The sequence below is a fragment of the Vipera berus genome, assembly GCF_964194415.1.
Source record: "Vipera berus genome assembly, chromosome: 7".
In the NCBI taxonomy this organism is placed as follows: domain Eukaryota; kingdom Metazoa; phylum Chordata; class Lepidosauria; order Squamata; family Viperidae; genus Vipera; species Vipera berus.
In genome coordinates this window covers 25,688,880-25,702,414 of record NC_138209.1, presented here as the reverse complement: position 1 = coordinate 25,702,414, position 13,535 = coordinate 25,688,880, and the positions used below count along the sequence as shown (strand labels likewise).

Sequence of the window (13,535 nt, the reverse complement as noted above, 5' to 3'; positions counted from 1 at the left end):
TAACAGTGTTGCCAAAACCATACAATTATCTCACCTCTTCGAAGTCATCTTTGGCTGATGGAAGATTCAATGCTAAACTAGAATCTCCATGATGTTTTTCCAGTCTCTCCCCATGCACTACGGTAGTTTTTATAACTTTGCTGACCTTGCGGCCTTCTACTGGTTCAGCCTGGAATTCTGAGGCACTTGGTAATACACTTGGCTCAGAAAAGGTCACCTGTGAAAGATATTTCATGAATAATGAAATATTATGGAGATAATCATGGTTATTGGCTGAGTAGATAATGCCCAAAATATTATTTTGCTACTTTCCTGTGGAAAATTTTGCGATAATGTTACTGATTCATTCATTTCTTGGAAAATGATGTAGTTGGGGGCTACCTTGTTAAAAAAACTGCTCTACAATTCTTAATTAATAATAATAATAATAATAATAATAATAATAGTAATAATAGTAATAGTAATAATAATAATAATAATAATAATAATAATAATAATAATAATAATAATAATAATAATAAGAAGAAGAAGAAGAAGAAGAAGAAGAAGAAGAAGAAGAAGAAGAAGAAGAAGAAGAAGTTGGAAGGGACCTTGGAGGTCATCTAGTCCAACCCCCTGCTCAGGCAGGAAACCCTATACCATTTCAGGCAAATGGCTGGCCAGTCTCTTCTTAAAAACTTCCGGTGTTGGAGCATTCACCACTTCTGGAGGCAGGTTGTTCCACTGGTTAATTGTTCTAAGTGTCAGGAAGTTTATCCTTAGTTCTAGGTTGCTTCTCTCCTTGACTAGTTTCCATCCGTTGCTTCTTGTCCTGCTTTCAGGTGCTTTGGAGAATAGCTTGACTCCCTCTTCTTTGTGGCAGCCCCTGAGATATTGGAACACTGCTATCATGTCACCCCTCACCCTTCTCTTCGTTAAACTACACATACCCAATTCCAGCAACTGTTCCCTATATGTTTTAGCCTCCAGTCCCCCAATCATCTTTGTTGCTCTTCTCTGTACCCTTTCTAGAGTCTCGACATCTTTTTTACATCATGGTGACCAAAATTGGATGCAGTATTCCAGGTGTGGCCTTACCAAAGCATTGTAAAGTGAGTAAATGATCTTCCAAGATTGTTTAAACAAGACATGTGAACTGAACCTTATGAAACAAAGTTTACAATTAAATGTAATGAGCAGAGTAATTTATAATGGATAATTCTAGTGCCAATTTCAAAAAATCACTTCTCAACAAATAAACCTTGGCAGAAAACAAAATAATCTAACCTCGGATTGTTCACTTTCACTCTTCAACACCACCCGCTTTATGACTTTGGAGTAACTGTCTCCCTCTTCCACTGTGACAGGATCTTGGGGCTCTCCCTGCATCACCACTTCTTCTTTTTCTGTGCCATCTGGTAAAACGAATCGCCTGATGATTTTCCTAGTGACCTGGCAGGGCGACATGTTCATCAAGAGTTATGTTAGCATGTAGCTGAATTTTAAATCATGGCAGCCATATTTGTTCTTTAAAATATCTAGCATTCTCTCTCATGCGCAAACACCAGTAAGCCTTAACTTGCTATTTCATTAGTAGGTAACATGAGGTACAATTTCAGTTAACAATTAGACCTTTGAAATGCTATTTCAAAGCAATTTTAATATATTCATTACATGATATATATTATTAAATACATGACAGTTTATTTTAACATGCTCCTACAAATGAAATAGAGAAACTATTTTATCAAAATGAAGAAAAAACCTCATAACCAATTTTGCAAAATATAGTTTCAACTATTCTGCTCCCAGTTCTCTTCTAAACTGAATAAGGACTTTCTAGTTTTGTGCAACAGTTATATAGGATAAAATGTTTTCCTTTATCCCAGGTGAAATAGTGTGAAATGCATAGAGCCTAAATCCTCACTTTCCACAAGAGATTTCTTGTTATGTATACAGGTAGTCCTCAACATACAACCAGAATTAAGCTCCAAATTTCTGTTGCTAAGTGAGACATTTGTTAAATGAGTTTTGCCCCATTTTATGACTTTCCTTACCACAGACGTTAAGTGAATCACTGCAGTTGTTAAGTTAGTAACACAGTTGTTAAGTGAAACTGACTTCCCCATTGATTTTGCTTGTTAAAAGGTTGCAAAAGGTAATCACATGACCCCGGGACACTGCAACCATCATTAAGTACATGCTAGTTGCCAAACTTTTGAATTTTGATAATGTGATTACAGGGGTACTGCAATGGCCATGTGATAAATGGTCGTAAGTCACTTTTTTCAGTGATGTAACTTTAAAAGATCATCAAACAGTTGTGAGTTGAGGACTACCTGTATTAAAGTATCCTAGAGCGGCACACACCTCAATTTAACTCTGAAAACCCTTGAAATGGGTCAAATATAATTAATGTACTAATTATATTCTAATGAATCATCAGCTGAATACCTTCTTCACCACAATATGGCCATGTTCATCCACATACTGTTCCTCCGTTACAGCTTCCGATGGTATTTCAGGCACATCATCAGCCTATTGAACAAAGAACAGAGTTCAGAAAAAATAACTATTTTAAATAAACTGCATAACAGAAGTTAGTTTGGCTCAAACAACAACAACATAAATTAAGCAAGGATCACTGAAGCAAATTGCTCCAATGCTATTAAATGTTCTGCAAATGTCCTTTTTAAAAGCATGCAAACATGGAACAAGAAAGAATTTGGCTAGTATGTGGTGCTGAAGCAGCAAATTAAACTGTCCTCTCAGAGAGATAGTCTCTTTCAAAATGCAAATTAAATATCCACCATTTGGATTTACATTCCTTTAGTTTCCAAATAAAATTAGAAAAAATATTTATGTTAATCAATTGACATGCATTACCCAGGAACATGCCAAATTCATCAGTGCATTGTCAGCCAAGGGGGTGTTTCAGGAACAGGATTTTGGGAAAAGGGTGGGTTTTAGAGATATAACCAGGGCATAATTGCCACTGATACGTGCAATAGTTCATACTCCTGTACCTGAATAATTACCCGGCGGCGAACGACCCTGGTAGTTACCATCTCTTCCTCATCTGAGCTGACCTCCAGCTCACCTAATTCCTCTGCTAGCTCCTAGTGGAAGCACGGAAGCATTGCTCTCATCATACTGGTACTGTACATATGAATGAATAACTGGGCCCCTTTCTAATAACAGAACGAACACCATACAAATGCTTGCTGGAATGAAATACACTACAAAATATCTATTTTGGGGCTGAATGTAAGAAATCTTTGAACATTTGATGTTACAATCTGAGGAAACCTGCCTTTAACTTTTTTTTTAATAAGGTAAGGTAAAGGTAAAGGTTCCCCCGCACATGCGTGCTAGTCGTTTCCAACTCTAGGGGCTGGTGCTCATCTCCGTTTCAAAGCCGAAGAGCCAGCGCTTGTCCGAGGATGTCTCCGTGGTCATGTGGCCGGCATGACTAGATGCCAAAGGCGCACGGAACGCTGTTACCTTCCCACCGTAGTGGTCCCTATTTTTCTACTTGCATTTTTACGTGCTTTCGAACTGCTAGGCTGACAGAAGCTGGGACGAGTAACAGGCGCTCACTCTGTTACGCGGCACTCGGGATTCGACCCACCAGACTGTCGACCTTCTGATCGACAAGCTCAGCGTCTTAACCCACTGAGCCACCACGTCCCTTTTTTTTAATACCATGTACTAAAAGCAGCGCATCAATTGAATAATGCAAATATGGTTACAGCTTTTTCTTCCATAAACCCATTAGACTAAACAGATAAGAGTTTCCAACAACTTGCTAATTATGAACTAGATCAGTTTTCTTTTCTTCACCACAAACCCTCTTTAAATATTTTTTATGGCCATGGACCATGGCCACGGACCACCAAGACTTAACTCAATATTTAAATCATATTTCTTCAAGCCTTCAGGAAACCTCTGTGACAACATCACAGCCCCCCACCCGTTGAGAACCACTAGACTAGATTATATTGCAATTTTCAGTTAGTTAATGAATAATTACTATTTTTGCTTCTGTCTTTTAGCCAGTAAAAATATATATAATTCCTTTAGACTTAGAAAAGACAGTTAATTTTAATTTAAATAGTTCTGGGATATTTTCAAAATCCTTTTCACCTTTGCAACAGCAGTCTCTTCAGGTAAAGATCCTGGAAATAAAATTTGCTCACTACATATTTACTGTTATGATTCTTCTGCAATGGGACTTGGGACAGGTTTCTTAAATGCTCATAATGATGACTGAGTTGTCATGGGAGCAACTTTCAAAGTGCCAGGTAACTGTGAAAGACTATAGGTGGGATGCATTTAGGTTACTGCTATATTGGTCAATCCAAACATCATAACTGAGTTTTTCAAGGGGGAAAAATGAATTATTTTCTACAGATGAATACAATCCTTGAAAGACGTGGTTTGGTGAAATACCTCTTTTTATACAGTTGAAGTAGCCATTTCTTTTTCAGGCTTGGGCGGTAGCATCAAAAGATGCTCCTGGGTGTATCCATGTACAGGTAATCCTCAACTTACAACAATTGACCCCAAAATTTCTGTTGCTAAGGGAGACATTTGTTATGTGTTTTGCCCCCATTTTATGACCTTTCTTGCCACAGTTGTTAAATGAAATCACTGCAGTTGTTAAGTTAGTTGTTAAATGAATCTTGCTTCCCCACTGACTTCGCTTGACAGAAGGTTGCAAAAGGTGATCACATGACCCAGGGACATTGCAACTGTCATAAATGTGAGCCAGTTGCCAAGCGGCTGAATTTTGATTACATCACTGTGGGAATGCTGCAATGGTCGTAAGTGTGAAAAACAGTGATGTTACTTTTTTTCAGTGCTGCTGTAACTTCGAAGAGTCACTAAACAAACTGTGGTAAGTCAAGGACTACCTGTATTTGTGCCTCTTCATTTCATTGTTTTCCAGTGAGTGCAATTGTTGTGCATAGTCAAGGATAGCTTCTGAAGCATCCATACAAACCTGGATAAAGCTGCTTTTCCATTTAAAGACAGCTGTTCCATGCATGCTCCTAAATGTTCCCAAACACTTCTTGGAAAAAAGTGTGCAGCTCTATTATTTTCTGATTTAACGGATTTCTTTTTTAATGAAAGGTTTTGACAATTCCCAATTGCCATGGGACAAAAGTGCATTGTCATTCACAATCTAATTACTAGCACATTTTTTAGGAATTAAAGCATGAAAAGTGTGCAATTTCAATGAATTCTTATTTTGCTGCAAATATGCACGTTTGGAAAAACTTTTGAAATATTTCTTGCCTTTTTTCTTTCCATATAGTACAAGCATATTGTATTGTATAAAAATTAAATTATTTTTTTTTATTATTATTATTATTATTATTATTATTATTATTATTATTATTATTATTATTATTATTATCTTAATCTTGCTAACTTTTTTCTTTCAAAGAATTCTTCTTACATCCATTTCATATTTTTCAGTTCAGACTTATTCTGTTCTTATTCAGCTGACAGTATATTTTTAGTTATATTTCTCTCTCTTCACTTCTGTGTTACTGCTTTACACATTTTTCAGTGTATCTGTCTTTCAATTTTCTTTTCATAGAATTGGCTTTTAATCTACAGTGTCTGAACATCTGTTTCTTATTATCTGTGTGTATTGTTCCAAGTATTAAATAAGATTATGTTAAAGATTTTCTTCTTCATAAATTCTTCAAAGGGCACCTACTTCACGAATCATATTATTGTTACAACTTACTTTTTCTAATAATTCTTCTTCATGTCTTTCTAATTCTTCAGGCTGTTCATCAGTGGATTCAACAATTACCAGGCTGTTTTTCCTCAGCTGTGTATCTTCTTGGTGAAAGTGATGGTCTTCAGGTTCTTCCACAATGGGGGAATCAGTTCGATCACTAGATGCCGAAGTATGAAATGGTGGCCTTTCAAGGTCTTCACATCCTGCGGTGGAATCCCCAGACTTGTCACTGGCAATGCTGGCTGTTTTCACACTTTGGAGCACTTGTGTCAAATCTGCTCCAGAAGTTGTGATACTGTTAATAAAGATTGGAGGAAACAGATGATTAGTTCTTCTAGCCTGTCTCTGAGGAATAAGATTTATTATAAAGCCACTTGGCTTGGTTTTGAAAAGTGACACGTAACATTCTGAAATGAATAAATCAGGATACAGTTTACAGTTTACAGTGAGAATACAAATGAGAATTCAATACCAATTGTCACGATTACAAATCTAATATTGTACAAGTTCTCCTATTTCTTTGGAAATATATTAGAACTTATTTTTAAGTAAACTGGGAATTATCAGACAAAAAAACGGCATCTAAAAATATTTTGTATAGACAGTTGTGTTAAACCAAACCAGTCTAGCTTTCCAGTACTCCCTTATGATTTATTTTGATTACAAATTGCGGGATTTTCTGATAGAAAAGAGTCCCTCAATTTCCTCCCTCTTAAACGGTGCTCATCTCCGTTTAAAAGCCGAAGAGCCAGCGCTTGTCCGAGGACGTCTCCGTGTTCATGTGGCTGGCATGACTAGACGCCAAAGGCGCACGGAACGCTATTACCTTCCCACCGTAGTGGTCCCTTTTTTTCTACTTGCATTTTTACGTGCTTTCGAACTGCTAGGCTGGCAGAAGCTGGGATGAGTAACAGGCGCTCACTCTGTTACGCGGCACTCGGGATTCGACCCGCCAAACTGCTGACCTTCTGATCGACAAGCTCAGCATCCTAACCCACTGAGCCACCGCGTCCCTAATAAAATCTTATTGTAGATAATTCAATGATCTATTTTTATTTAAATTAATAAGTCCAAAAATATTTTAAAGATATGTTGGTCATATATTTGCTTTACCATAAAATTTTAGAAATTTAGTTCATTGTTTTTTTTCTTGACAAAATTGAAGAATTTCTAGTGTTGCAAAATTTATATTTGTTCCTTGCTTATGAAGCATGATCTCTATGCTATATATGTCACCCTACTGTAGAATTCTTACACATATTCCTGTGTAGTAGGTGAATCTTCTGTCCATTCATGAGGCTTCCCTGAGAATTCAGCTTTCACATGATCTTTCTGTATTTGGTGTAGTAGTTCTACCACAGATACTTCTGCCTCAGCCTTAGATGTGCCTTCGTGCAAGGGTGAACAACTGAGAGAAAGGTCTTCTTCTGAAACAAGGGGAGGATGATCTGATGGCTCACTGTCTTTAGAAAAGGAATATTCTTCCTCTTTTTTATCTTTTGTGCTGCATAGATCTTCATGAAGTGCAGAGAATCCTGAGGGCAAAGTAAAACAACATTTAATCTTTATAAATGAAGTAATTGCTATCTAGATGCAGATTTGTAGTGATGTGATCTGCAGCAAAGGTTTCATTTTAAAAGACCATATAACAAGCAACTAAGCAGTTTCAAAATATGAATTAAAAGTTTGTTATATTTAACATAAATAGCCATGCCATGTGTTTAAATATAAGAACTTATTAGTGATTTCTACGAAGCCTATCTATAAAACTCCATATAGTCAAAATTTCAATAATTTTGTAGTTTAGGATTGAAGTGAGGGGTCCTTAGTGCTAAGCTTGTTTTATTTCAGATGTTTCATTACACAAACTAAGTAACGTCATCAGTACTAGTAAAGAGTGGGGTTTGCTCTGAATTTATATTCTAGTGGCTTGCCCTGTCACTGTTGGTGGGAATGGTCTTGGAGTTCTTTGGTTGGGTTGTTTATTGTTAGCTTGTTTGAAAGTTGCTTGATTGGGATATTGATTACTTCTTGACTGTTGGGTTGATGTTCTAATCTGGGTGCTGACTGCTGGTGTAGGGGAGTGTTTTGGTCTTTTTGTTCCCTTTTTAGCTTGTTTATTGTCTCTTTCACAAATATGTAGACATTATTTCCATCTATATGGCTATTGATGGCTAATTTATCAGAATGCCAGGCTTCTAGAAATTTCCTAGTGTTTTTGGACTTGGTTTGGTCTAAAGTCTAGGATGGTCAGTTTCCCAACTGAAACTATAATTAGGTTTGTACATATGTTGTGAAATTAAAGAGTTTTCATCATGTCTTCTAACTGCTAGAAATTAAAGAGTTTTCATCATGTCTTTTAACTGCTAGTTGGTGTTCATGGATGCATTCTGGCAGTCTTCTTCCTGTTTGTGCTATGTAGTGGCTTTTGCAGTCATTACACTGTATGTTGTAGATCAGAGTTCCCCAACCTTTTGGGATTGGTGGCCCGAAGCATAGGAAGGGAAAAGAAGGGACGGCTTTGTGGGGGAGTGAATGCACGCACATGTGCGCATGCATGAATACTCATTGCTTGCATGAGTGGGGCTGCAAACATCTGCGACACAGCGACACTCGTGTGAGTGGAGCTGTGTGCACACGCACACACTGGTCAGCCACTCACATGGCCTGTTGGCCAATGGGGTGCAGCCCAGTAGTGGGCTGTGGCCCACAGGTTGGGGACTCCTGTTGTAGATGACTCCTATTTTTTTATCTTGGGGATATGGGTTTTTTGGTTTACTTAGGATGTTTTGGAAGGTTTTAGTTGGTTTGTGTGCTACACTGATTTTTTATGGTTTTAGTAGTTTGTTAATGGTTTCTGAGATGTTCTTGATGTATTGGTAATGTTCTGCTTTTGTGGTGTATTGGTTTGAATGGTCAGGCACTTTTTCTTAAAGTTGCATGGATACTCATTTTATTAGAAGACATTGTGTAGATGGCTTTATTTCTTTTTTTCTGCTGTTCAGATTGCTGCAGTGAGTTTGTCCTTGTCTAAATAAAGTTGTAACACAACTTCTCTTGTGGAAGGTTGTATTATATTGCTTTGGTAGTGGAGCACTTATTGGTATAGGGTTTTTCAGTACACTTGTGTTTCTAGTTTGCCATCATGGTCTCTGGTGATCAGGGTGTCCAGGAAAGATAGTGAGTTGTTTTTGTCTTCTTCTCTGGTAAACTGGATTCTTTTGAAGATATTGAAGATCATCTACATATTGATCTCTCTATATTCAGTGATATAGTATAGGATGATTCACTTCTGATTATCACTACTATAGTGTTGGAAAGCACTATTTATTACTATATGAACTGATAGGAATGCACTCCATGGTATAGAATCACTGGTAGTTATCTCAGTAATTGCTGATGGGTATTATTTTATAACAATCAGTTATTGAATAGTAACCATGCATGTGTAAGCATATTCTCACCTTCACTGTGATCCAGTACCAATGTCTGTTCAATTTCTGCATAGGTGCGGCCATGATCTCGAGACATTTCAATGCTACTTTCCATTAGATGAACAATATCCATTCGATTAATTTTTTTAAGACACTCTGTGAGACCTGAATCTGTGTTATGGAAGAAAGAGCATTTATTTTTAACAATCTGTACGTACAGAGAATGTAATCTAACTCAGTTTTTGGATAACTGCTGTGAAGTCAGCCAATAGGAGGGTAGAGTGTAAGACTGTGTCTCTAACCACTTGAAAAACAGTGGCTATTCATTTTTCTTTCTTTTTGATCCCTCTAGCTGTCCTGATACTCACACTTATATATGATTGATTATATTCCTGGGGAGGGATATGAATTGCCTCCTGAAAGAGCTTTAAAAACAATCTTCCAAGTAACAATTGCCCACTAAATATATTCAGATATATGAAAAGGGTGACCCTATGGTAGCTTTGTACAAGTTATCTACACTTTTGTGAAAAGCAGCCCCAAAGTTGCACTATTAGTGGAATGTCTCTTCATTCCAATAGTAAGTACTTAACTAGGAGTCTATAGCAATATAGGTAGCCCTTGCTTAGTGACTGCCTTGTTTAGCAACTGTTTGCAGTTATGATGGTGATAAAAAATGTTTACCATCTTTTCAGATCTGTAAAGGAAAACTGAAGTGACATCATCAGTATAGTCACAATTTCACTTAGCAACCTCTTCAGTTAACGATAGAGTTGCCAGCCCCAATTGTGGGCACTAAATGTAGATTACTTGTACATAATAACAGAAAGATAATAATTATCTTGGTTGCTTAAATGAAATTATTTCTTGGGTTAAAGTAGCTAATAACAGTACTAGTACTGTTTGTGTTTTATTTATAAGCTGCCCTGCATCACGAATGTGAGATGGGTAGCTACAGTATATAAATTATAATTACATTATAAATTAAAAAGGAAGAAAATAAGAGTTCTATCCTCTATATATTATCTACCTATCTACCTAAATACTGGAGGAGTGCTATTAAAGTTTGGCAACCATATTATCAAGGAAAGACATGTCTATTCATAGAGCTGTCTCATTCTTTTGAGAATGTACAAATACAGGATGTCCTGGAGAATACACAGGATTTATCTGGAAATTATGCAGATACAGTTGCTCTGAAAGTGACAATTGCACAGGAAAATAAATTTACCCTTCGCTATTTGAATCATTTTTTGAATCATTTTTTAGTTTAAAACCATACTACCTTCAAGTTATTACATGTCCTCCAAGAAAAGCATATAAACAGAATATCAGCATGTTAGTTTATACCATTGGGATATAAACAGTTCTATATCACTGAAGACATAGAAAAAAAGAAACATTAGAAGTCCTTTTCATCAGTGCTGTAGACTGGTCTCAACTGTGTAGCTACATTTACAGACAGGAGAAAATTATCATCTATAGAAGTCCATATGTACTATAGGTGTTCTTATTTGTATGTAAGATCTTTATATTGTTTTGGTTTAGTATGACATTTGCATTCTCTTATGTACATTGCACTTGGCTGTCAGAAAGGAAAAGGTGTGAGGGATGGTAACTGCTAAAACAAATATACCAGTGGCATGTTTTCCATCTCTTTCCAGCCAATATTTCAGTAATGCATGACTCTGATCCTGAAGGGAATTAGGATTCTCAATTCGAATTTGATGAATTTGTTCTTCAGTGAAATCCAGTTCTCTTGCTAGCTCTGTAAGCACAAAGTATTCAAATAATTTTGACCAGTTGCAATTCTTTATAAATATCACTTATTGCTACTATTAGATTACAATTCTATATTCACCTTAGAATAAACCCTAATATACCATGTTCCCCCGAAAATAAGCCCTAGCTTGTTTTTTGGAGGACTAATATAAGCCCTATCCCAAAAATAAGCCCTAGTTTTAGGGCAAGGCACACACTTAAAAATCAAGCTATGGCAGGGGTATGGATCTGCCCCATGTGCCCCTCACCCACCTACCTTGCAGCCAGGCCTCTCCTTGCCAGCTCACTTTTTCTGCAGTGTCTTCTGCAGCCAGGCCTGCATTTTTTAGTTACAGGCCTTTCCAGAAGGCCTTTGCAGCCAAGAACCAAACTATGGATTCAATCCATAGCACGGTTCTGCAAGACCTCTGCAGCTGAGGACCATGGTATGGCTTGAATCCATAGCTCAGTACTTGGCTGTGTAGGCCATCTGGAAAAGCCTGACTGCAAAATGCAGGCCAGAGTGCAGTGCAGAATGAAGCTGCTCCTTTGGCCCCAAAAGTAATGGACCGGCTGGGTGGGGCTGTTGGTGCCGGGAGTTAAGACACCCCCCGAAAATAAAACCAGGCCTCTTTTGGAGGCAAGCAGAAGCAGGAGGAGGAGGAGGAGGAGGAGAAAAAGAAGAAGAAGAAGGAGGAGAAGGAGGAGGAAGAGGAAGAGGAAGAGGAGGAGGAGGAGGAGGAGAAGGAGAAGGAGAAGGAGAAGGAGAAGGAGAAGAAGAAGAAGAAGAAGAAGAAGAAGAAGAAGAAGAAGAAGAAGAAGAAGAAGAAGAAGAAGAAGAAGAAGAAGAAGAAGAAGAAGAAGAAGAAGAAGAAGAAGAAGAAGAAGAAGAAGAAGAAGAAGAAGAAGAAGAAGAAGAAGAAGAAGACGACCCGGTTTATTTTCAGGGAAATACAGTATAAATATTATACATTCAGATACACAGGTAGTTCTGATAATATTGAACAGCTCTGTCGAAATTGGAGACAATATTTTTTCTTTTGCTCACTATTACCATAATGTTTATTTAATTGAAGAATTCTCGGTAGCTTCAGGATCAGGAGTGGCACTCTTTCTACCCCTCTTTTTCATTCTCCTAGGGTCTCATTCTACAGTCATCAAATTTTGTGAGCAAATTGCTAATTATATGGGTGTGCAATTCAATAATGCATTGAGACTTCAATAAGTTTAATGCATCTACTTTTAATGTATTTTTAAAATATCTTCAGCATTTTAAATCAAGATAAATTGCACAACAATTTTCTTCTGGGAATATCATTGTGTTATCTCCATGCTCCCTGTAAAAATGATAAAAAACAATAGAGTCCAAAGTTGTAAAAAAGTTGCTATCTCTTGTTCTTGGACTCATGAATTTTGCTTTCTTATGGGACTAGTATTCTATTGTTTTTATGGAAAACTTACACAAGTGTTCAAACTTCATTTAAGTATTTTTAAAAAATACAACCCAGTTTCTATTAACATTAATTCAAAGCAACAATAATGCATCTGCATTACTCCTTAAGTGCATAGATCAGCTGGTCTTCTATCAGCAAAACAGATCATTCACATTTAGTACATCTCAAGAAGAAAGATTTATTATTAGAATTATCTTCTTTGTGCCTTTTCTTTTTATGCTAACAATAAAAATATAGATTATATTTTTGCTGCATTACAGTAGCCCAATTTTGTGAAGTGGTGTTTGTGTGAGAAATCAGAAAATGCTATTTTCCCCTCAATTTTTTTGTTTAGCAATTTTTTAAAACTATCCACATTCCTCACACAAGGATGATGAGGGACATGTTAGCCTGATCTTCGCAATGGCTTTTTGGGAATTACTAAATACTAAGCTTTTCCAGAAAGTTCTTAGGAAATGATACATTTCGTTATTTAGATCAGGGCTTTTCAACCTTTTCACCCATTGTACCACTTTTAGGATATGGCAACATCCGAGTACCACCAGTCGCTAGAAGGTGTCAAAAACTTGATGACCCCCCCAAAAAAGGAAAAAAGTGATGAAGTACAGGTAGTCCTCGACTTACAACAGTTCACTTAGTGACTGTTCAAAGTTACAATGGCACTGAAAAAGTGCCCCCCAAGCCACAGCCGAGCAAGACACCTACCTGCCCACCCGGTAGTGCTCTTCCTCCTGTCCAAGGTTTTCATTGTTGTCAGCATTTCTGTTGAGGATTGGCAGCGAGGGTGGGGGGGGTGATTGGTTTTTATTCCCCCCCATCTGCTGGGTGGTTGCAGCAGGTTTTGGTCACTTCACATGACCCTAGGACACTGTGACCGTCATAAATATGAATCAGTTGCCAAGCGTCTGAATGTAAATCACAATACCCTGGAGATGCTGCAACATTCCAGCTGATCGGCGCTTCTTCTGGGCTCAGCAGAAGTGCCAGGATCAGCGCTGAGCTCCAGCTGGAGCCTGGCACTGATCCTGGCGCTTCTGCTGAGCCCTGACAGCCCTGCAGCTTCAGCCGTCTCTCGCTCAGGCTTGTGCGGTGCTGCCACGGGTTCAGCTCATTCCCCTCCCCCTCTTCCACTTTTCTAGGATGATCACG

General features: G+C 37.7%; 1 protein-coding gene across 1 annotated transcript in view; it reads right to left on the bottom strand.

The window, feature by feature from the left end:
* ANK2 (ankyrin 2) overlaps window positions 1-13,535 on the bottom strand; it is a 320,058-nt gene that overhangs the window by 9,828 nt on the left and 296,695 nt on the right. The window contains exons 40-47 of the mRNA XM_081332775.1: window positions 10,808-10,939; window positions 9,202-9,342; window positions 6,993-7,272; window positions 5,741-6,032; window positions 3,006-3,098; window positions 2,434-2,517; window positions 1,267-1,431; window positions 35-217 (exon numbers count right to left, since the gene is read on the bottom strand). Of these exons, the coding sequence (XP_081188901.1) occupies window positions 35-217; window positions 1,267-1,431; window positions 2,434-2,517; window positions 3,006-3,098; window positions 5,741-6,032; window positions 6,993-7,272; window positions 9,202-9,342; window positions 10,808-10,939 (1,370 nt within the window). The remainder of the gene's footprint in view (window positions 1-34; window positions 218-1,266; window positions 1,432-2,433; window positions 2,518-3,005; window positions 3,099-5,740; window positions 6,033-6,992; window positions 7,273-9,201; window positions 9,343-10,807; window positions 10,940-13,535) is intronic.